Here is a 24842-nt window from a genome sequence, read left to right as displayed (position 1 = left end):
TTTTTGTGTGTTTCACTGGCTTTTACCACAGTCTGTGGTACAATATTTGTATTGATATACTTTGAATTACAGTGTGACTGTTGACGTGAGTGCAAGTACTTATTTAAAATATTGGTCATGCCATAATTTTAGGTAACGCTGTAATACACCAATGTTAATCTTTGTTTGTACAGGAAGTCCATCTCATCAGAGCATTTCAGAGTGGAGGATGCAGAGCATTGCCCGGGACTCTGAGGACAGCACAGATGATGAGTTCTTTGATGCTCATGGTAAAGATCAGCAGAATAAAACACATTATAAACAGCTCACGAGCCAATGAATTTATTCAGTATTGTACCCATGCACAAGAAAGATTTTTGCATTTCAGCAGTTCCCACAGATTCAATTTAGTATTTTGACATTATCTTGAAAGATGAATTGATGTGTTTTCATATCTGTGTGTCTTTGGGATGATAAATATTAACAATGGAGAAACTCAAGGTTGTTAATCCTGCTTGCTTCTTTTAATGTTCTCGTTTATCCCTGTGGGTATTTATCCTTAAGAATGAATGCTGAAATGTTAATTAATGAATGTTATTAAAGTTGAAGCCAGAGAAATTATTCTGCCAGACAGAGTCTCACAAATTAATTTTTAAATGTCTTAACTTGCTTATTATATTAGTTTTTAGAATGAATTTATTAGCAATGTGTGATTTCTGAGAAAAAGGTATAATAATTTGTACCAACAGCTTGTTACTGCGCACTAATGCCATATACACGGTCACTTTATTAGGTACACCTGTTTTTGTGTTTCTGGAGTATCCAAACACATTTTTTATGAGAAAAAATGTAATTCTCAAATGAATGTGATCGCATTAGATCGATCGCCTTCTAGTTTCTGGAAAAACTTGTGTATTTACCATGTTGCTAAAATCAATTCCATCCCTAACCGTACCCATAAACCTGGAGGGTTAGGGGGTAAATTCAGAAACCTTCACATGCCTCTCTGAAGGTCCTGCCTAGTGAATGTGAATGCAAACAAAAGTGCCTACATTTTGCTCAGTACTGGGTGTGAGGACTTTGCAGGCACATCTTTAAAAAAGACCTCTGGAGACTTTGAGGAGGCTTCAGGGGAACCAGCCTTTAGAGAACCATAATAGACAGACTGATTTTTCAAAGAGTGTATAAACAGGAGTCACCTTTGATGTAATTTAGGTTATTTAATCTGTGTTATGAGGCTGACTGCTTTGATCAGATCAGAGAAGTGTCTCCATTATATTAAAATCCCTCTGTGTATCTTGCAGAGGACTTTTCTGATAATGAAGACATGTTTTCCAAGGAAATCACCAAGTGGAGCTCAAATGATCTGATGGACAAAATAGAAACAATAGAAGTGGATGAAGGACAAGGTAAGTGACTGCCTCACTCTTAATCTTATGCTTTTGTGTACCAAAACAAAACAAGAAAACAATGGGCTTCATTTACTGATATACATAAAGTCATGAAAGAGATGCACCTACCAATTTTGTTCTTATCATCTTGTGTGCATTAAGGAAAATTATCTTGTATTGAAAGGTGTTATTCTCAATGAGAAGCATGCCTACTAAAGCACAAATCAAAAAGATTTCAAAAGTGAAGAACTGAAACATTAGTGTTCCATGTGGATGAGGCACAGAAGTGTTTCCTGTGAAGTGACAAAGGGGTAACCAGGAGTTGGATGTTTTTCCCCTGAGATAGGGACTGTGGGTCACTTAAGAATAAGAAAGGTTTGACATTTAAGTCCATGCCAAGAAAACTAGGAAAAAAAGAAGGAAGAAAAAGAAAAAAAGACCAGAAAAAAGAAGGAAGACAAGCCTACGTGACCAGCATGACAGCAGTTACATCAGACTGACGGCAATTACTGGGCAAACATCCAAATGGAAAGCTTATGGACACACACAGTTTAAGATTTATGTCTATGCACTTTTTGTGAACTCAGACTGTATATCGAAGATGGACATAGTCACCATGACATCACCCACTGGTTGGTGGGCTACAAACATTTTGAATCCCTCGACCATTGCCATCATGTTTTATGTATTTGTTTTTCTCATTTTTCTCACCCCGCAGAGTGAACAGTGCCACAGTTTACTCTGTTTGTAAATGAAGCCCAGTGTATCCTGAGGACTACAGGACTCAGAATTTATAGTTTAGGCCATCTCTTCTGTCATCAGTGATGAAGTCCATAATTTGTTTTCACAGAAACCTTGTACCAGGAGTCGGTCGGGGAGTATGCCGTCAATGTGGAGACACAGATAGAGGTGCCATTTTTTCAGTGTTCTTGCATTTAATTCCTGTCTTTCTTACACCGACACCTATAATTAAAGGGCTTGTAGATGGTACTGTTCCTTCTACATTATAACGCCAGTGAAGTGAAACTAGAATCCAAAATAAAACTTGACCCTAGAATTTAACTTCAGGAGTGACGTTTAAGATTTTTCCTCCTCTTGTCCAGTGTTGTGTCCTTAAAAGGGGAAAACCTGGTTAGGGTTTCTTTTTTCTCTTCAAAATGAAATGTAAATGTAGCTAGCTCACCACTGGTCTTCTCTAGAGCAAAGTGTTTAGACTTTATTTGATTATTTTGAAGTCATAGCTCATTTAAGCACAAAATGTTGTGTTTTCTTGCTTTTTCTTTTTTTTTTTGTTTTTACAGATAACTAATTGAATCTTTGCAATTGAAGGTCCAGTTCCCAGTTCCTCCTCTTGCATGTCATAATGTCCTTGTCCTTTTAAGTACTGCTTGCAGTGTTTTCCTTTACTCCCTTTTGCCTCTATCCCTATCAGCCCACCTTTATTTTCCTGCTTTTTTCCTGTTTCTCTTACCTGCAGGATTGTTCATCTCAGCAGTGTGTACAGCCTTCCAAAATTCATGTCCTTATTTTGGTCCTGCATGGAGGCAACATACTGGACACTGGCTCTGGTACAGAAAACCTAAGTCAAACCTTCAAAATTCTTCCCACAATCCAACTAACTACTAAGTTCATTATAGATTACATTATAGACTATTTTTGGATTAACTGATTGTTTAGTACAAGAGTGAAAATAATAAGAATACATTCTTAAAGCTAAAATTAGCATAGTTAAGTTTTCATTTTTCTGTGATAAAAATATCATTTACATCAAAATAATAATAATTAGAAGAAAAAAGGAAATTAATTTATTATCAAAAAAATTCAACCATTATTAAATTTGATCAAGGATAGAAAAGATTGAAAAATGATTTTTTTTCATACTAAATACCAGGTGATAGGATCTCTTAAAGCCTTATAAAGTTTTCAAATGAAATAATCTAAGCGCAAAGACATTAATGGCTAGATACATTTCATACAGTCATAGAAAAAATAACAACAATTATCTACCAGGATATTTACAGGAAATACTTTTACACTATAAAATATGTAATTTTAAAGAAAACAAAAACAACTAACTAATGAAAAGCAGTTCGTTTTTAGCTAGGTCAAATAGTTAAAACAAACAACATGTGAAAAGTGAATTAAAACAAAATTATAGTGGCTAGTTATGATTAGCTAAGACTAGGAAAGTGTTATATATGTTATATGTATATATTTATTTAAATGAACGAGCCCCTACCAATAACACAATCGGTATAGGAGATGTTCATTTATGCAGTCCAGTAAGTCTTTTAATTTTCAAACAAATGTGCTAGACCTTATGATTGTGTTTCATGGCAATGATTAATAATGAGCCTTTGCTTTTCTTGAAGGAGAACAGAGCAGCAAACAGGGAGATGTAAACACGCTAAGTGGAGCTTTTGAGGCTGTGATGAGGGTCCATTACCCTTCAGCACTGGGCCGCATTGCCATTCGAATGGTACCCTGTCCTGCTGTGTGTGTCGAAGCATTCTCGCTTGTGTCCAAGTGAGCAAGCAGCATTTTAATAACATGCTGTCATACACGTGCAAGCTGATTATAGACATAAAGCCACTTCTCTCTGCTCTGCAGTCTTAGCCCCTACAGCTACGATGAGAGCTGTCTATCCAGCAGTCAGGACCACATTCCGCTGGCTGCGCTTCCTCTTCTGGCTACTTCTGCACCACAGTACCAAGATGCCGTGGCAACCGTCATCTTACGAGCCAATCAGGTGTACAGCGACTTCATCAGATCTTTGGAAGGAGCTTCTTTCAATGGCCAGGTTGGGTTTCTGTTTTTTTGGATTGGCACTGCTTGTACAGATAACGCTGATTTAGTGTGCATACTCATGTTTTTGTGCTTTGCTTTATAATACAGGTGTGTGTTATTGGGGACTGTGTTGGGGGTATTCTGGGCTTTGATGCGCTGTGCAGCAGTTCTGTGACGGTATCAGAAAGCCAAAACAGCAGCAGACGGGGCAGTGCCATTAGTGTCCAGGTATCAACTTCAATTCTCTGATGACATACCAAGCTGTTGATACCGTAGACCATATATAAAGGATGGATGTAGCTTTTGGGTCTAAAAAAGGAAACTAATGCTGAAGTCTTAAAAAGTCTTAAAAAAACAAAACCTGCCGATGTACATTATGGTCCCCACTGGTGTCAAGAAGGACTGTTCAGTGTCTCTCGGTTTATCGGTCAGCTTCACTCCTTCTTAGTTATTTTTAGGTTCAGTAGCTCAGATGCCGATGGCTAAAATGCTTAGCTAAAGACAATGTAATGTAACAGTGGCTACATCCATCTTTTATATACAGTCCATTGTTGATACCAGAAGCTGTGTTTAGCTATGCCAAAATACGTGGAAAACTAGCCAACATGTTCAATGCATTGCATTCTTGCATTCAACTCCATCCTTGCTTTATATGAACTTGTCTGACAATTTTCATTTGTGTATGTCCATGAGTGTGCAATGGTGTGACTTATTCTGTTTTTACTGTAAGCGATATGTTGTCAAATGCAGTACAGTGTGCTAAATGTGTGAACCTTGGGGGGAAATATATGAAAAAAATGTGTACATTAGATGTAACAAGACTCTGAAGCCATGCTAGTGGGTCTGCAAGACAATACACAGTGTGGCACAGCGGTGCCTGGAACTGAATGCTAAACTAGAGCAGCCTAGTTTAGCATATTCTAATGTATTACATCTATTAGTAGGTAATACATACAAAGTGGAAGTAATGCAGTGATGTATGACATCAGTTTTGGAGGTGCATGTTCTGGTCATAAACCCAGTTAAAATTACAATTCATACAATTTCAGCCTTGCATGAAGAAAAGGTAAAGAGTTATCACAGATCTTATGTCACATTTAAAGGGTACTGAGGCAATTTTTGATATCCGTACAGGTGAAGTTAAAGCAAAATCTTGTAGTTGTCTTTCAAGTGCAATGATCTTGTAACTTGTTGCAAAATAGCAACTGTAAAAGCTAAACCATCCTTAATTTTCTAAAACATAAACAATCAGCAACTTAAAAATAAATGGGCTTCACATTGCAGGTGCAGCTCACTATGGTAACATGTTTTTCTGCTGGTCTCATTTATGCTAGACAAAGACTCTGGATATTTCTTTTTCTGAGGCATCTCAAGACTATGACTGTTGGTGCAAATTTTTATTACCATTCACCTGATAGTTGCCAAATTATAGTGAGTATAGTCCTGACAAACTAACCTACAGTTTGAGAGTGCTATCCATAAAACTATAAGGCTATTACAAACACCTAAGTCATTCCAAAAAAACTAAAGACTTGTGGGAATAATTTCAATCACACATTTGACAGTATCCTCTTTCATCCCTCTCTCTCAGGACACAGAACTTCTTTCTCCTGGTATCGTCATAAACAGTGTCTCTTCTTCCTCGCCATCCCTCGAAGGAAGCCGCCATCTCAGCCGCAGCAACATTGACATCCCTCACTGCTCTGGGCCTGACGACCCCAAGAAGCAGCTTCCACGCAAACGCAGCGACTCCTCCACGTACGAGCTGGACACCATCAAACACCACCAAGCCTTCCTCTCTAGGTGAGACACAGAACTTAAAACAAATGCCACGAATCCTTCAAAGATTTCTTCTAATGTGTTATATTTTGTTTCTTTCTGGGCAGCCTTCACGCCAGCGTTCTCCACAGAGAGGCTGGATCCCGGCGTTCCAGCAACAGCACCATGTTGGAGGGAGGATCTCTGGGGAAGTTCGAATTTGAAGTGACTGACTTCTTCCTGTTCGGCTCTCCACTCGGGCTCGTGCTTGCACTGAGGAAGACTGTGGTGCCCACTCTGGATGGTGGGGAAGGATTTTCTCCCTTTTTATGCTCCTATCATTTATTTTGCTGTTGGTCTAATTTGATGTTCGTCACAGGTCAAAGCAGGAAGTGGTTATTTGTAGCACTTTGTGTTTCTTCCTGTGTGAAATGCATGTCTCCAGCAGCTGGGAGGCAGGTGTCAGAGGTTAGAAGTCATGCTTTTGATCTCAAAGGCTGAAAAAGAGAAATATGTGATAGAAGTGCTTACACAGCCACAAGTCTGACTGCACTGTGTCCTTTGAGGTTTTAAAGAAACAGATTACTGACCTGCAGCTGTTGGCTTAACATGTGGACTTTAAAAAAAAAAAAAAAAAGGAAATCATTACAGTTGCTGTCGGATGTTTAGTTTCATTTCTTTGTTTACACAGCCATTTATTTCTCATGGTTTTCCAAAGTAATATCGGAATAACTTTAAAACGTTCAATATTATGAAAATAAGTTGTTGGTAGATGCAGTTTTATCGGTCTCTTATACTGATAAAATACATAAAGAGTCAAATATTTTTGTGCTGCTTGCCTTGAAAATGTCCTGGAATTACCACTGGTGAGGATATTCTTATCTATCACCTAAATAACATGCCACAAAAATACAGTATCCTCCATACTCTTGAAATATGACAGTACAATCACACATCAAATTAGGGCATAAGACATAGGATTAAATATAAACAAAGCTTATACCACCTAGTAGCTTAATGAATCAAAGATTCATATGGATAAAGGTATGATTTCAAACAGGACATACTACAGTAGTTTAAGTGAAAAACAAAGTGATTATGATGGGATATAAACATTGATTGTTTGGAATTCTAAGTGGTTATACACATTTTCTTTTATTTTTCATATGGGCATAGTTTTTTATTGCTGTTGTTTGTAGACACTGTGACAAACACTAGAGAGTCTATGGTGTAGTCAGACCAAGACCAGTGGAAAGTTTACATCAGCAAAGTAGTTGTCAAGCTTTATATAAAGATGACAGTCCTATTGCAGTTTTTATCAATCGCTTTGGTGCAATTCTCACATCAGCTATTGTTTCTACTTATAATTTAGTACTAAAATATACTGGTTCTTATATAGTGCTTCTACTCTACCTGAGCACCAAAAACTTGCCTCATACACACATGCACTTTTTTCTGTATATGTGCTTTCTATCTAACATAAACACACATTCATATTGTGATGGATGCATTAGAGAGCTCAAGGACCGTGAGAAGCCAGTGATCGAACCAATATAATTCTTAGTCAGAACTCTACATCTGTCACTTTCTTGAATACTGCCCAGCACGGCATTAGTGTTTTCAATCAAGCTACTTTGAACTTTTTTCAAACATGTATGAAAGAGCAAATCCACTCACACACTCTCGGTGTTAGCAGTGAAATTGTCCTTTGGGTAAAAGCAAATAGAAACACGTTGTCAGAAGAAGTTTAGTTGAAACAAATAGAAATAAATACTCACAATCTTGTGTTACAGGTGAATGTCATGGCACTGCCAATTACACACATGTGTATACTATACATACTGTACAAACTCACTGAGCACTTTATTAAGTACACCTTGTTAGTACAAGTTTCCGAGCAGAGTTGTTGCAGATTTGTCAGCTGCTCATCCAAATTTAGTAGTGACAGTGACTTTTCTGATGGGAGAATTGCACCAAAACGATCGAGGAAAACTGTTCTTCCACTGACAGTGTGTGACTGGCCTTAGTCTTTCATACAGACTTTGAAAGAAGTTTGAAGGGATTTCATTAAAAACAATAATGCAATACCGGGCAGTGTTACGGAAAGTGTTTTGATTAGTTATGAGATTCAGACGAGAAGTGCTTCAAGATAATAACAAAATGTGTGTGGTGCTAATGGGTAGAAACAATAGCAGTGTGTGCAAATACAATAACAAATTCTCAAGTTAGTGGGGAAGTGTGTTACAGAGTTAAGAACTGCATTTCACTAGCCGGGACCACATCCTCATTTAGGTTTTACAGCAGTAGATAGTAGATAATGGCTGATGACTCGAGCATGAATTGAGGCTGTGGTTTGTGGAAGGCCTCAGGGCCTCAGAGGGGACTGGTGGCGAATCCCAGACTGGAAAGATCCCAATGTACTAATGAGAAATGAATTAATTGAAAAAAGGAGACAGGGTAAGGCACAAAAACAAGAACAAACAGCTTCTCATTTTTGAGAAAGGGTGTGCTTCAAGGTGTGGTCCCACTAATGAAATTCAGATAAATGATCTCCAAAAGGAGTGGAGAGAATTACATCGATGATGTGAGAACTGCATCAAGTAAAACTGTAATGTATTTTCCAGCCTACTATCTAAAGTTATAGTTTGTATACACAGTGTCCCGTGTTACTAGTCACACCAGTCTGTTTATTTAAAACTTCTTGCTGTGTTTCCTGCTCTAGTGTCGGTGCTGCGTCCAGCCTGCCAGCAGGTTTACAACATGTTTCATCCAGCTGACCCCTCCGCCTCTCGTCTTGAGCCTCTCCTAGACAAGAGGTTCTACCTGCTGCCTCCCTGTAGCGTCTCCCGCTATCAGCGCTTTCCTCTGGGTGATGGACATTCGGCTCTCTTGGGTGAGTTGACACACACGCAAACACAGACAAAAAAGAAAGGCACCCTTCCTGAGACATTTTGCTGCAGAACTTTATGTAATACAAGTTGTTGACTTTTTTTTTACCCCTTGTCTGGCTTAGTTGAAACTGTGCAAAGTAACCCCCAGCTTCTGATAGAGTCTGGCAGTACAGCATCACATCGCAACCAGGAAAGCACTGTCAGTGAGACCTGCATCCCTGTGCCTGTCCTCAACTGGCAGACCTCCCAGAGCAACACAGAGAGTGTGTATTTGTTCTCTTTATCTCCTTTAACCTGTTATTTTTTTTTCTAATGTGGTCTGGATTTGGTTGAAACTAGAGCTTCTAACAATATAGGATTTTTTAAGACCATTACTGATATTTGGTGATTAAAAAATACAATATTCCAGTATATTGGCTGGTTCATCTGTTGATGTTTATGGCTCTTTCATAAACATCAACAGATTTCCCTAACATTAGTTATGGCTCAGTTGCTTTTTTTGTTTGTGGGGTTCAAAACACCTGTTTTGCCAACAGGGAAGTTGCAGAGTAAGGTAAACCCCTAAAATAATATTGAGAAAACCCCAACAATCATACAACCTTTTATGAGTAAGCACCTATTGACAGTGGGGAGAAAAAAAATGCATTTTAACAGGAAGAAATATCCAACAGAACCAAACTAGAACCAAACAGCCATCTGCTGCGGGTAAACCTGTACTTACCCACTGAATTCATTTTGAGGTTCTATTATTTGATTAGCGAGCTGGTTGCAGTTTTATCATTTTGGTTCACTCTAATGACTCTAATTATTCTGCCACTTCAGACTCCTGTCTCTTCTCAGACAAATTAAGCACTAAAAAGCGATTTTACACTAACTGCTCAGCAGCAAATAGCAAACAGAGTTCTTTGACTATTGGGTAAAAATAGTGGAACATGCAGTAGCTAAGCAGGAAGATATCTGGAGGAAACCAAAAACAGAGTTAAATGAGACTTAAATAAGTGAGACTTAAATTTATCAAATGGTTAAAACTCAAAAGGTAACATGTTGTATTTACAACTTGTTTCTCCTTGCATGAGTGATTAAAAATATCATTATTTTATATTGGTGTTTGAATTATTCATAATCATAGAAATAATTGATCATATGTGAATAAAGAATATGACTATAACTCCTCTTTATTCGCAGTGGATACCCTTCACTCGCATACTCTTGTTGATGGTCAGCATCCATCATCAACATCACCAGGGATTCCTCACCTTCGCTGCACCCGTAGAGCCAGTGAGGCCAGCATAGCCAGCCAGGTGTCAGGCTTAGCTGACTCTTACACCGCCTCCAACATCGCTACGAGTAAGCTGACCTCTGACATTGTGTCTCTGACCTAATTTTTGGTCCAGAAGCTGGAAGTTTACATGTTGACATTCTCATTTCCTCCCTCCAAACATCCTCTTAGCAAGCAAATGTGAAGTGAGCCACACTAAAAGGCCCAGTCTGCTGTCACAGCTGCATCTACCCTACCATAGATTTGCCTCTCGGAGCACACCGCCTCAGTTGCGCAAGAAAATTCGTCAGGTTTTTCCGAGATCCAACGGTGTGGAGTCCGAGCACGGCTCGGACGTTAGCTCTGACATGACTTCTGACATGACCTCTGACCTCACTGATGTTACGTCTGACATCAGCTCGGCACCCCCGTCGCCCAGGGTGCTGAAGAACATAGAGAAAGGTACCCTGGGAGCTGTAGTAAGAGGACCTTGAGGGAAGGATGCTACAATCTGTATTCATTCCCTATGTTTTTTCCTTCCTCCTCTGGCTTCTTCCTTTCTCTCAGATAGTACTCCCAAGTAGTTACAGTAATTACACTGGAGGTCCATAATCCTTCTTGTGAGCCTTTCTGAACTTAATTCCTTGAGAACCGCTGTTTTCTTGTCCTGGTGGTGATTCCCATTCAGACTTACTTGTACCTCAGTAGCTACTTTTGGTGTTGGCAGAAAAATCTCAAAAAATATATACTGATGTTTTATGACACGATGGATTTTGATATTAAACATGGTCTAAGTTTTAAATAAGAAGGTCAGTGTACTATATGTGTAAGTGATCCCTGTGAGCCTAAAGCTTCAGATTGCTCTAAAGACTTTCCCCTTGCTGCTACATCTATATGACATCACTGAGAGCAGATATTGCTAATGTGATCATCTCAGGCACGCAGAAGCCCCACCCACCTGTTGATCACACCTTCTGGTTGCGAGATGCAGCCAGTCAAAAGAAAGTTATCTCAAACAAAGCGTGAAGGAAGTTAAACACTTTGTTTAAGTAAATTCAGATGCTTTAGCATTATGAATCATGGATACACTAGTAGTGGCTACAAATAAATCTGTGGAGATAAAAATGAGCGTAAGAGATCCCATTTATGTGGGAAAATAAAACAGCCCAAATAGTAGTAAAAATTGATGTGTACTAATTTATTTCTATAAGCGCTAACTAAATTCATCATATCAAATAAATTGCTGTATCCAAGTCATATATTGCAGTTTAGGGATATTAACAGTTCATAGATAAAACAGTGGACAAATACAAGTCGTGGATAATAATAATGGATTGCATTCATATAGCGCTTTTCGAGACCCTCAAAGCGCTTTACAATTCCACTATTCATTCACTCTCACATTCATACACTGCCCTGGGGCAGACTGGCAGAAGCGAGGCTGCCATATCGCGCCATCGGCCCCTCTGGCCATCACCAGTAGGTGGGTGAAGTGTCTTGCCCAAGGACACAACGACCGAGACTGTCTGAGCCGGGTCTCGAACCGGCAACCTTCAGATTGCAAGATGAACTGCCAACTCTTGAGCCGCGATCGCCCTAAACAGTAACAACAAACATTTTTTTACATTTGCAACACAAAGAATGGACGAATTGCTTCACTACAGTTAATCACACGTGTCTTTTAAAATATCGTAGAGTTTAAAATAGCATTCATTGGCATCATGTTTGGAACACACTGTGGTATCGGTGGAGGGATATTTGAGGGCTTTGGGGATATATCAGTCAAAAAGGTTGGGAACCACTGCATTACAAGAAAAAAAGAGAGGGAACAGTGTGCACTTCAAACCTTTCTACTACTCACCACTGTCCAGTTTTAACCTAGCCCTAGTGCCTCTTAGTCAAACCTTCAGTGAAAAACACTAACTAAAATCAGCACAGTGGATGTTCTGACTGTCTGTTTTTCCCCTCACTGCTGTAGTTGCCTCTCGGTGGTGGGGCAGTAAGAGGATGGACTATGCTCTTTACTGTCCTGATGCCCTGACAGCATTTCCAACCGTGGCTCTGCCTCATCTTTTCCATGCCTCCTACTGGGAATCGACGGACGTTGTCTCATTTATACTCCGACAGGTTCTCTTTCAATTGATTTTATTTCTTTGATTTGTAATTACTAAAGTGTTTTAAGTTGCATAGTTCCAGGGATGATAATCTCAGTCATTGCTTTTTTAAAATTAAATATAAGACTCCATTCCTTTACAGAAAATTGCTTTCTACATTTCTTTTTTTCCCCATAAACATTAAAGAGAACAGAATCTACATCATAGACATTCATACACAGCATTTTCATTCTTCTGATTAATGTTAATTTCATTTCCTGTTGCAGGTAATGAGACATGAGAATTCTGGTATTTTGGAGCTGGATGGTAAAGAAGTGTCTGAATTTACTCCTTCAAAACCTCGGGAGAAGTGGCTTCGAAAGAGGACTCATGTTAAAATTCGGGTAAGAGGTCTTTATGGTATCTCCACCTGACAGAGGCAATGCTGAACTTTTAAGATGTGGATACAAAAGAGAGATTTTTGACTTAAACATCCATAAAGTATCTCTGTTATATTTTCGGAGGGCATAGGTTTGGCTTTAGAAGTATTTCAGCAGCAGCAAAAAATGACACAAAGGCAAATTTACAAAGAAAATCTGAGTTTCTAATGATCCAAACTTTGGAGACCTCAACATCGTTCCCTAAAAGACTAATTTATCATCAGAAAATGTCATGTCACACATACTAGAGCCATCCATTTATCCATTTTCTTCTGCTTGTCCAATTAAGGGTTATGGGGGGAGCCTATCCTAGCTACCATAAGGCGAGAGCCAGGAAACCCCGAGAACAGATCGCCGGCCTGTCACAGGGCTGACACTGAGAGACAGGCAGCCATTGTCATACTGTTCACGTTCACATCTAGTTCACATCTAGTTCACATCCAACTTTAATTAACCTACCCGATTAACTTAACCCCACTTACATGCTAAGCATAAAACATTTGAAATAATGCCAAGCTAAATTTGTTCCAACTAAATATTAGATTATCATTGCTTTCTTTTGACAAGGCTGTGTATAAGTTATTGTTAAAGATTAAGCACGTTTTTTGATTTTCATACTTCAGATATCTGTTAGTTACTAGCATATCTACTAAGAAAATATTTCCTCTCTAAACATTTAATAGAATAGAATAGAATAGAATAGAATAGAATAGAATAGAATAGCCCATAGCCCTGCATAAGATATAAGCAGCAAGACATAAGTAGAGGATTTCAGTTATTCTGGAAAAAAAGGTGTCCAAAAAGTCCTTGAAGACGATACGGTAGTCCCAAAGGTGCCAAAGAGGCATTTCACAGGGCAAACAATTTAGGAAAAAAGCACCTCTAATGAGCTGATTAACATTTCAGTCAAGTTCTCGTCATCTCATTTTGGCAGCAAAAACAGTAAGAGAAGTCTCAAGAGAGACTTTAGAGAATTGAAACTGATTTCCGCCTTTTTTTTTTCTTGTTTTGTTTTGTTTTGATTTTGTTTAATTTCTGTTGTATATATGTAATCATTTATATTTGAATCTTAGTTGCCTTTATGATAAAGAACACTGGAAAACCAAATAAAGAGATTTGAAAAAAAAAAAGAAAAAAAAGAAAGAAACTGATTTCCTGTTTTGGTTGCTTCTCAGAATGTGACAGCTAATCATCGCGTGAATGACGCCGTGTTCACAGAGGATGGAGTGCAGACACTGACGGGACGTTTCATGTATGGTCCTCTGGACATGGTCACACTAACTGGAGAAAAGGTAATGACTGACATGTTTGGCTGTTAGGAACAACAACAAAAAAAGAGATGGTTTGTATTCAAGCCATGTTTTGTTTTTGTTTTTTTTTTTCTTTTTCTTGCAGATTGACATTCACATCATGACCCAGCCTCCCTCTGGAGAGTGGGTGTACTTTGACACGGAGCTCACTAACAACAGTGGACGTGTCTCTTATGTAATTCCAGAGAGCAAGAGGCTGGGTATCGGGGTATATCCTGTCAAAATGGTGGTCAGGTATGCTGAGTTGTAGTTATTTCACAAGGAGAGACGCATACATGTATGAATTTCATCATATTTACCACTCGCTGTTTCTCTAATAGGGGCGACCACACATTTGCAGACAGCTATCTTACTATTGTACCACGAGGAACAGAGTTTGTTGTATTCAGCATTGACGGGTCATTTGCTGCCAGCGTCTCAATAATGGGGAGTGACCCTAAGGTTCGAGCAGGAGCTGTGGATGTGGTAAGGTAAGGAGAACACCAGCATGCTTGGTAGGAATACTACTCTGCAGTAATATATAGTGTAAAACGTCTAGATAGTACAAATCAAAGTTGTGGACACAAACAAAAACTCTGTGGCAAAGACCAAAACAGATTGTTGTGGAATGTTGTCTTGGCAACTTGTTCTCCATACTTCATGGTGGAAAATGCATATGCAGATATGAGCAGTTCACTTTCTCTGCATCTCACATGGAGCCACATATCTCACATTTGAATCTGGTCTAAAGTCTGCCCCTTTTGTATGTTAGTAAGATAGAAGAAGCAACACAAGAATTGCTTCTCTAGGTCAAAAACATCACACAATGCAAAACATTCCTCTCCACAGTGAAGGCATAAATGGATAAATGACCACAAACACATGGTCTACTTGCTGCATGGACAAAGGTACTGAGGCTGGGGTTCTCCACTCTCTCAGCTCAGGTACTTGCAGGACTAATTGTTGTGTGGAGCTTACACATTACTGTTACAGCCAAAGGTGAAAGTTTTGAAAAATGTAAAATTGAAAAACACATTTTCTTTCACACATTTTTAATTCCATATATGTTATTTTATAGTTTTCTTCTAAACTATTGAGAATAAATACTACCCGCCTGGTATTTGTAGTTTTTACATGTGCTGCATCTTGGGAATATTTATGTGAAGTAATGGCAGAATATTGATTTTCTGAACAACATATCACTCCCTTTTAGCATGGAAGTCAGCTAATCCAAACGTGACTCCTTCTCAGGATTTTTATTCTTTATTGTTTGCAGGTACTGGCAGGACTTGGGCTATCTGATAGTGTATGTCACAGGTCGTCCTGACATGCAGAAGCAGCGTGTTGTTGCCTGGCTCTCCCAGCATAACTTCCCTAATGGCATCGTCTCATTCTGCGACGGCCTGGTACATGACCCTCTCCGACACAAGGCCAACTTCCTCAAAACCCTCATCAACGAGGTAAGTGAGGTCAGGGAGAGTCTGGAATAGCAATGCAGCAAAATCCTTCCAATGTCTAAAAGTTTAAACTCTTTGTATTTGATTAGGCCAACATGAGGATATTTGCTGCCTATGGCTCCACCAAGGACATATCAGTGTACACTTCTATTGGCCTGCCTCCATCTCATATCTACATAGTGGGAAGGCCCACGAAGAAAATGCAGCACCAGTGCCAGGTCTGATAGTAAATAATTGTGGTACATTATGAATTAGTTCACAATGAAACTATTTTATCTGAGTGGGTGTACAGTTGTAAAATAGTTTCATTGTGAACTAATTAGGCCATGAATATTTTACATGATTAATCGCTGAGTGTTTAGGGTCTGTCAGGGGACCTTCTGTCTGTGCATTGATGCTGAGTAAACCCAGTTTAATTGACTGTTAATCTGTTCCAGTTCATCCTGGATGGCTATGCTTCCCACCTATCTCAGCTGGAGTACAACCAAAGGTCTCGCCCTGCCAAGACCGCCAGTACCCGTATGGTCCTCCGGAAGGGCAGCTTTGCTCTGGGCACAGCTGGAGGAGACTTCCTCCGGAAACGGAACCACATCTTTCGCACCATCTCCTCTCAGCAGCCTGGAGGGTCGGGGTCATGCTCACCCAGCCAGCCCGGCCGGACTGAGCGCACGCTCAGCCAGTGTGAAGTGGAGCGTGATAGAGGGGTCACAGCAGCAGCACAGAGGAGTATGAGTATAGCTGCGGGGTGCTGGGGGCGCAGCAGCAGCACCAAGGAGGGCAGTGTAGGCTTACATGGCCCCAAGTAATGTTTAAATAAAAGCTTTGGTATAAAGGACCCTGGCCGAGCCACTATGATCTCTGGACTAAGATAAAAGATAGAAAGGTGAAGAAAAGATGGGAGTGTGTGGATGATGGGGTTGTGGAAGGAATACACAGATGGTTCAGCATAAATAACCCATAATTAATAGAGATTAGGAAGGAGCGATAAGTAGGGATCTGTCCAGGAGGAGTGGACTAATCAGGCCAAGTGGGATCTAGAGAACAAAACAGTTCTGTAGCATGACTCTTTTACAGTAATACTTTTATAGGATATACCACTATTTAAAAAAATGACAAAGGAAGGATTAAAAAAAGAAATTGTAAGCCTTAAACTAATCTCGTCTAACGGGAAACCCTCCCTTCTCCTTTCCAAACAACATAAACATTTACACTCATGAGCTCAGGACAAACTGCAGAGCCAGATTGATCTTCAGACAGTCAACCATGGGATTGAGGCTAAGTTCGTTTGGCAACCGTGGCAATGGGCCAGTGATTTACACTTGAGTTTCTTTTCCACTGTTTTGGAACACAGCAGTGACTGGCAATAAGTATAGAAAACCCTCATGATGCAAAAACAGAAAAGCAAATCTAACAAAAAGTAAGGAGAGACCAAATGGAGACCTTACTGTAAAGGACCTGTTCATCCAAACTCTACCAAAAGAGCTCATATTAGTAGCTATTTTAACTAGTCACAGCATGTTAGTGTAAACAAAATCCATCCAGAAGGTTGTTAGGTTAGATGCTTTAGTTACTCTCTTCCCATTTCTTACCAACAGCCTGTCAGCTGGCTTCATAAAGGATTCTCCAATTCCATTTTACTCCACCCTATTTATCTGGCTGGTACTTTTTGGTTTTATTTGTCCAGAAGTATCTAAACATTAAGATGATGTAAATGTAGGTGGAAGTATTTTCTGTCATGAAAATGTACCTGAGAGTCTGCCAGGGTCCAAACTCTCTTTGTTACCACCTAAAATCACCATGCTAACAAGCTAAACTAGATTAGAAAAAAAGCTTGCAGCATTGTTACTGGAGAAATGATAGCATGAGAATGCTAGCATTGAGTTAAGTGTAATGGACCACAAACGAATTACCTTCATGGTATTGTGCTGGCAGAGATTTTAAAAGAATCTCTAAATTTTCTATTTTTAGATACCAAAAGATATGAATAAAGAAATGTGTATTTTGGATGAATTGATCCTTTGAACAATAAGGGCTGGATTTGTGAAATACACTGTATCACAGAGGAAAGTACTTGTCGTCTTAGTCACAGATCAGTCCTGTTCATGCTTCTTAAAACATACTGATAGCAGGTCGGCCATTCAGTTTTCATTCCACCCTGTGTGAAACTCTGTAGTATTTTCTGTTTCCGTGTGGCCTCTGGGCCATCCAAGGCCTTAATATCCCACAAGACACTTTCTTTGCAGAGGAGACGGAAAGCAGAAAAACAGGGCATGCAGCATTAAAGCAACAACTGAGACTCTGTACAGTCCACAGCAACTATCCCTTTATTTATATATATATATATCTATATATATATTCATCTGCTTGCAATACCTCAGATCCACCTGCTGGTGGTGTTTTGTTTCCCATAGTTGCTGCTGCTGGGAGACACTTTTGTGGTGTTTCCTGAGTATTTGCTCTTTTTTCTCATAGGATATAATGCAGGCTGGACCTGGAGCCTGTTTCATTTCAGACTGAACTGGAAGGGAGAGCTTTCACTCACAAAGATGTTTCAGTATTTGTACCAAATGGACTAAAGAATGAGCCGAAGTGATTCAGCTCGAATGTTGAAATGACTGAATTATCAGTGTGTGTGAAGTATGGGAGATGAGTCCCATTGGCCTCTCTTTCCCTTTAAAGAAGATGAAGCCACCTCACATCTCTGACCCAAATCCAAAAAAAACAAAAACTATGGGCACATAGCAGGCATAAATGTCACTCTTTAAATAATAGGTAAAAACAATTACAGGTATGATAAATAAAAAAGTCAGGTGCCTGTGTGAACACTGAAACAGTAAAACTAGCCATGAAGACATACCCTACACAATGTGCTTCCAGTTTAGGTGATAGTGGACAGAATCCACTATGCTTATTTTTGGCAAATGTTAACAACTAAACAACATCTCTCGAAAAATTGTTGTGTTCAGGGTGTTCTACTAAGGGCTGCACAAAACTGAATGACAAGACCTTTTAATGTATACCTTTAAAATGATTCAAATTCAGTCAATAAGAGCTAAAAAAGTTTTTTAAAAAAGTGTTTATGAAGATAATTCAAAAAAGGCCATATACTCGATTTTTAAAATCAACCCTTCTTATATTGCAATAGAATTGTTTTAATATAGCTAGTTTTTAAAGTCATTCATTTTTATACACACCCTGTAATAATTTGACTTGACCTGACACAAAGATGAAATTTAAAACCTTGGAAATCATTTACTTTAATCTTTTAAGCCAAATTTTCAAAAGAATATTTATAATAGTAATAACAAGCATAAATTCTAATGTGTTTTTGCATGAACTGGAAGTCTAAGTCTAAACAAATGATACGTAGTTCTACATATGGATGCTTGGTATAGACTTAAATAATTATAACTACAACAGTTTCAGTGTTCAGATGAGCATCTGGCTATTTCTGAAGCATGAAAAATTGTGAATCTGTCCTTTAAGCCTTCGTGTATGGATGTATGGAGCAGCCGCACTGCTTGTCACCCTCATTTTACTATGCTGTTATTTCACATGCCCAGTTTCCACACTACACAAGAGTGCATCTGTTTCCAGTCTGTGTGATCCAGACCGTCTTGAACCCACCACAAAAGCCAAAATCATTCTCTAATACTGTAGTTAATCAACGGCGTAACCTCATTATCCTTTTTTGCACTAGTTTACAGTGGAATATACTGTAGTTACCATCTTATGTTGCTGCATTCGAACACCTCTGTAGTGCATGACATTTTTTATTTATGTCAGGATATGATATATGTGCTGGTATGCATACGTCTGTACATTTGGCCACAATATGAAAATGATGTACGTATATGTGCCAAATAGTTAACAAGGAACTCTACAGAAGTCTTTAGACCAGGAGTTTTCAAAGTCTGATATTGTGCTCCCCCCCTGATGCATATCCATGCCCACACGCTGTGTTCTCTTAACAGGCATATTTTTCTGTTTGGTGGATGATTATTCTCAAAGCTTTGGAACTACAGTAACTGTAATTCTTTAAAAATTAGTGCAATCTAATGTAGACTCCTGAAGTTTACCTTTAAAAGCGCACTTTTCCTTCTTATGTTATGTTATCTTACAATAACATGACATACAGAAACCTGATTTCTTTGTGCTATTGGCTACATACACAACACACCCAGAAATATCCCCCTGAGAAGCGAGGAAAAAACAATCTTTCTATTGAACTTTTTTGTGATTTCCTTCCTCTTTGGAGATAAAAAACAAAACCCATGAAATATCAATGGAAATCCCAGAATGTCATATATGTAGGTTAGCTCAAATAAGTCAAAAACAGATGTCCATTACAGAGGACACATAAATGAATGGGCTGGTTCTCAGGAGGATATAACTCTCAGATAATCAGTACTGCTCCTCAGCAAGCTTCCAGCAGTTGGGCAGTCAGAAGAAAGGGGGGTTTTGGGCAGGGACACCTTAAATGGACAAACAGGATCTTCTAGTTGTGAAGCAACAGTACTTACTGCTCTACTACTGTGCCACCACACTGCAAGAGGTGTCTCTTCAAATCCATTTCCTAATTTTCCTACTATCTACTGCTGTCTTTGTTTTCATTTGGTTTCAGAGGTGCAAAATGAGAAAGATTTCAAGTTTAAAATCTTCTTTTTACTGAGTAGAAAAGGCTTTTTTGTTGTTGTTGGTTAACCCAGATACTTAGAAGACTCATTGAGGAATCCAGAAAATCATTTAGAACAATGGTGACTGATTTTTAAAGGAATGTAATTAGCTTTGTGACTTGACTACATGCTGATATCTGAGAAGCACAGACTATAGCTAGAGGATTAGGAGTTTTTCTTATTTTTGTTTCTTTTCTTTAAAAAACAAAAGAAAACTTTTTTTTTCTTTTTTCTTTTTTAAGATTTTGGCCCCATTAAAAGCATTTTAGCAATTGTCTTAGCTATTAGCTCTTCCTGTTTGCACTGTACCCATGAAGAACTGTCTGCTTATTAGTCATGGGTACTGGATATAGCAATGTCTTCTGAAAGTCTATGGCCCATTGAATCTAAAGATACATATATCACATAGATCCACTCATTTTTAACTTGGAAATTAAAGGGCCAAAAAAGACAACTAGTGCTTCCTGTTGCTCTCAAACACCTCTGTGCACCTGTACAATCCACCTGACACAGATGGGAGGTTGTCATAGTTTGAAAACCTCTGATGAATACTGTATCCAGCCTTTCGTAAGAAGGGGAAGTGTGTACTGAGAGCAAACGTCTTAATGCTTTGATTGGATTTTGATTTGCTGACTACATAATATTAAATTGAATGTTGCATGTGAAAAAAAAATGGGCAAAATGTTTTGACCTTGTAGAACAGAGTCTGAGCGTGCTGCCAAAACCTTGGACAATATGCTAGACTGAAAGAAGTCCTGGAGAACACTTTTTCCCATTTGGCCATTTTGGCTGCTGAGTTGAATGTCTGTCCGTCTGGATTCTGACACTGTTCAGGAGCCAAGGATGTGTCACTGTACATACTGTAAAGATATATATGTAGGAAATATAGGGTCGAGGTTTATTTATTTATTTAAGGTTCATGGCGTTACTCTGGAAATTTCAGGTGAACTATAACGGAAATATGTAGCATTTTATTTGTCATTTTGGCAGTCATTGAGGCTATGGACCAACACAGGAAGCTTTTATGTTCCTACCAGTGCAATATTATTCTTCACATCACAGCAGGGGCACAATCTACCATAATACAATCTACATGCAGTCTGAAAGCATACACGTCCATACACCACGTGCAGCTTTTTCACACCATGTGAAAACTGTTTGTATTTGAGCTGCTGTAGACATCTGCTGTCTCTTACAACAGTCAAGTATGTTTTATAGGACTATTGTACCTATTTTTCAAGCTGGAGTATTTTACAAAACCTTTGCAATATAACTCGAGACATTTTTCTCAGGCAGCAGTAGGTGCATGGAAAAGTAAAAGCCCTTAACAGAAAACAATATTTAACAAACTGTTGCATTTTGTCTAATCCGACTTAAAATTACATAACCTACACTGGTAAGAATAATAAATGAACTCTTCTCCACTATGTCCTTACAATTAAACTGAACACTTACATATAAAAACAAAAACAAACAGCAGAATATATTTCCTGTAATCACAATTATTGCCACTTTGGGATAAGAATGATTAAATATAGAGACCTACATCTTTAGTTTTAAAAAGTGCATTATTAGTTTGTGGTTTCACTTTCTAATAACACACCCTTTGTGAAAGGGTAAACATTATTGTATGCTGAATAAGTCACTGGACATGTTAGTCCAAAGAGACCACTTTTCATTTCAGTCTATGAGATGACTGCTCAGTTTAGCTTTAATGCTGACACTGTGAAAAATGTTAGCACCCGCTGTTGCTTCTATGAACAGCATTTTAGCAAACTAATTATTTGGCACTTATTGAAAATTCATGTGTTTAAAACCTTCCTACATTTTCTAAAGCTAATAAAAGTATTTGTAATGACTTCTGTAAACTCATACCTGAAACATGTATGTATTGTACTGAAGACGTACAGCCATGTAAAAGGAAAGCATGCCTACTGATTAAAGTTCTTAATTGATGACTATTTAGTATTTATAATAGGATTACAAATGTTTTTAAAAGCCATTATAAGTGAAACAAAGCTGCCAAATAAAAGTCGGTTTTGATTAATATCTTTAAATGAATAAATCTTTTAGAAAAGGCTCCTTATTAGAAAGTTTGACTGACAATTTATTGATGTCCAGCTTTAGCACCATATCATATTTTGTATGTACACATCTGAAATATAATGCCGCAGATGCTGTAGGACCGTGACAAAGTGTATAGTGGCAATAATTAATATACACTTTCAATATATGCATAGTATGGGATTAGAGTCACATGCACAAAATTTATTTTAACATCATCTAGTTTTTATAAGCACCACTATAAACACTTAATGGTTTATAACACATTAAAATGTAGCTCTACACATTGATTTATTATATTTGTAGCAATTTTAATTGCCCTGCAACCATTACGGCATCATTAATTCTTGCTTTATGTGTGATTTCCATTTGTTTTAGTTTTTTTTTTTTTATAATTCCAGGAATAGACAAACACTTTGTATCTGCTTACAGTTACATTATTGCATCGTTAAATGTTTATATACTGCTTATATTTGCTAGGAAAGGGTGGCATAAAATAGTACTTCTCTGCGCCATGTTAGCTGTTGCATAGATTGTCATTACCCATTTTATATGTTTTAACTGATTCTTTGATCCATGACACCGACAGCCAGTAACTAAGATGCCACATGTACTTAATTAGGGACACCAGAATTACTTTTCCAAGTGATTTAGACTCACATTTTCAGTAGGTACAGATGTGTCCTTGTTCATACAGTATGTGTTCAGCACTCACCATTATCCTCTGTACTGTGGAATAAATATAATTGGATGATAAATTACCATGTGTTTGTGTGTTCTTTTTAGCCTAGTCTTAAACGTTTACATACAATTATGTGGAATGCCTAAAAAAAAAAAAAAAAAAGTATAAATCCGGGACTTACTACCAGCTGAGGAGTGAGATCCCACTGTGATGCCTGAAGCACAGTGTTTCAAGCACTGATGTCTTGGTATTTAGAAATAGGAAGCACCGAGTGAGAGGTAGATCTGGGTCTAACTTTGAGTTTGTTAACCCTGCAATCGGCAACTCTGAGGTTTTTTTTGTTCCAGAACAACTAATCAGCTATGGAGCAGACACTGCAAGGCTTGTAAAGTAGCGACTAGTCAATCACAAGTTTGGCTCATCCAAATGTGTACTCTGCTTTCTCCGCCTCTAATGGGTCCATAAAGAACAAAATAAACACGTTGTATTCAATAAGACTTGAAACTAGCAACTGAGACCTGAAATCATCAAGAAAAGTATTTACTGAGGATACACATCAAAGGAGCCAAGTGACTTTGGACTTCTATGCAAGTTCTTTTTGTAACCAGAGGCCCACTGCTGGTTACTAGAAAACAGATGTGGTATCAAGTTACACACATACAAAGCACAGGTCTTGAACTTCATGTAGCTCAACTGCAATAAAACTGAGTTTACAGCAGTCATTTTGATAATAAATACTAATAAAATTAATCTAGGCTTACAATTAATCTAGGCCTGAGATGTACCTCTAACCTCGACCTGGCGTCTTCGGCCCGGAGGGCATTATTAAATGTTAGGTTGTTGATGAACAGGGGTGGAGGACTTGCGGTGGTCTTTAGGAATAAATTCCGGATACGGCAGCTGTCCCCACCTATGTTTGCTAGCTTCGAAGCACAACTATTGGAACTTGCTGGTCCCCCCCTGGCTCTTTGTGTTGTGGACTTTTATCAATGATTTTGCTGACTTTTTAGGATCTATTTGCTTAAATTATAACCGTCTTCTTATTGTTGGTGATTTTAGCATTTATATCTGTTGTAAAGACGATAGGCTTGCCAAAGACTTTCTTGTTTTAGCTCTTTTAATCTTACTCAGTGGGTAAATGCTCCAACCCACTCTAAAGGTCACACACTTGATTTGGTTTTCTCTCATGGAAAACCACATCCCAGTGTTGCTAGTGTCAGGGAAACTAGCAACACTGGGATTTCTAGCCACTTTCCAGTCATTTTTGATGCTGATCTATGCGAAACTGATCTGAACCTTGGGGGCCCTCGATGCCTTGCCGGTTCATTGATTCTGGGACTGTGGCTGAACTTTCTGCGTTTTTCTCTGAATCTGTGCTCCCTGATACGGCTGGCATCACACAGTCTTTATTTGATGACTTTGCCAACTCCCTACTTGCTATATGCACCTCCATACTGGACTCTGTGGCCCCTATAAAAGTGAAATGTCCTAGAAGCTGTTCCCGACCTTGGTTAAATGACTCTACACGTGCCCTACGCCGTACCTGCTGTCAAGCTGAGAGGCGGTGGAAAAAGGATAGGCTCCAGGTGTCCCTTGATATTTTACGCAGGACGCGCTTGGAATTCCAGAAATCTGCTAAGATGGCTAAAGCGGCTGTTCTGTCAGCCATCGTTACGAATAATAGTCATAATCCACACGTTTTATTCAATATTTTTAACTCCTTAGTTAACCCTTATCCTGAAGCATCGTGGCTAGCTTCTTCGGCTCTTTGTGAGCAGTTCTTAAATCACTTCACTGATAAAATCTCCACCTTAAGAGCCTTAAAAGCTTCCGGGATGTGCCAAGCCCCCGCTTTACGCTGCTCTATGACACTTGCTCAGTTTGAACCAGTGTCACTTCCTACCCTTAAGGGAATTATTGATCGTCTAAAAATCTCAAATTCTGTTCACGACATTCTCCCATCTCGCATTATTAAGGAGGGATTTAATGTAATTGGGCCTTGTATATTATCACTAATCAATCTTTCTTTGTCAATGGGTTGTGTTCCGGCTGCCTTTACACATGCCGAAGTGAAACC

At 38.7% G+C, this 24842-nt stretch overlaps 1 protein-coding gene across 9 annotated transcripts in view; it reads left to right on the top strand.

The window, feature by feature from the left end:
* The window catches only part of LOC102301009 (membrane-associated phosphatidylinositol transfer protein 2), a 65755-nt gene extending 42914 nt beyond the window's left edge, over positions 1–22841 (top strand). For 8 of the 9 annotated variants that reach the window (XM_042228723.1, XM_005946288.3, XM_042228722.1 and 5 more), the window contains 21 exons: positions 174–269; positions 1284–1388; positions 2221–2279; positions 2848–2938; positions 3743–3896; positions 3981–4170; positions 4266–4385; positions 5749–5960; positions 6044–6219; positions 8638–8808; positions 8929–9069; positions 9992–10153; positions 10257–10526; positions 12043–12191; positions 12445–12561; positions 13773–13889; positions 13993–14141; positions 14228–14377; positions 15163–15346; positions 15433–15561; positions 15781–22841. In XM_042228723.1, the coding sequence (XP_042084657.1) occupies positions 174–269; positions 1284–1388; positions 2221–2279; positions 2848–2938; positions 3743–3896; positions 3981–4170; positions 4266–4385; positions 5749–5960; positions 6044–6219; positions 8638–8808; positions 8929–9069; positions 9992–10153; positions 10257–10526; positions 12043–12191; positions 12445–12561; positions 13773–13889; positions 13993–14141; positions 14228–14377; positions 15163–15346; positions 15433–15561; positions 15781–16149 (3311 nt within the window). In that variant the 3' untranslated portion in view covers positions 16150–22841. The remainder of the gene's footprint in view (positions 1–173; positions 270–1283; positions 1389–2220; positions 2280–2847; positions 2939–3742; positions 3897–3980; positions 4171–4265; positions 4386–5748; positions 5961–6043; positions 6220–8637; positions 8809–8928; positions 9070–9991; positions 10154–10256; positions 10527–12042; positions 12192–12444; positions 12562–13772; positions 13890–13992; positions 14142–14227; positions 14378–15162; positions 15347–15432; positions 15562–15780) is intronic. The other variant, XM_042228725.1, reaches the window with a different exon arrangement.
* The last annotated feature ends 2001 nt before the right edge of the window (positions 22842–24842 follow it).

Source organism: Haplochromis burtoni, unplaced genomic scaffold, assembly GCF_018398535.1.
Source record: "Haplochromis burtoni strain Fernald_Lab_line unplaced genomic scaffold, NCSU_Asbu1 Contig_344, whole genome shotgun sequence".
In the NCBI taxonomy this organism is placed as follows: domain Eukaryota; kingdom Metazoa; phylum Chordata; class Actinopteri; order Cichliformes; family Cichlidae; genus Haplochromis; species Haplochromis burtoni.
The sequence above is the reverse complement of the archived record's forward strand: the minus strand, read 5'-3'. Positions and strand labels throughout refer to the sequence as shown.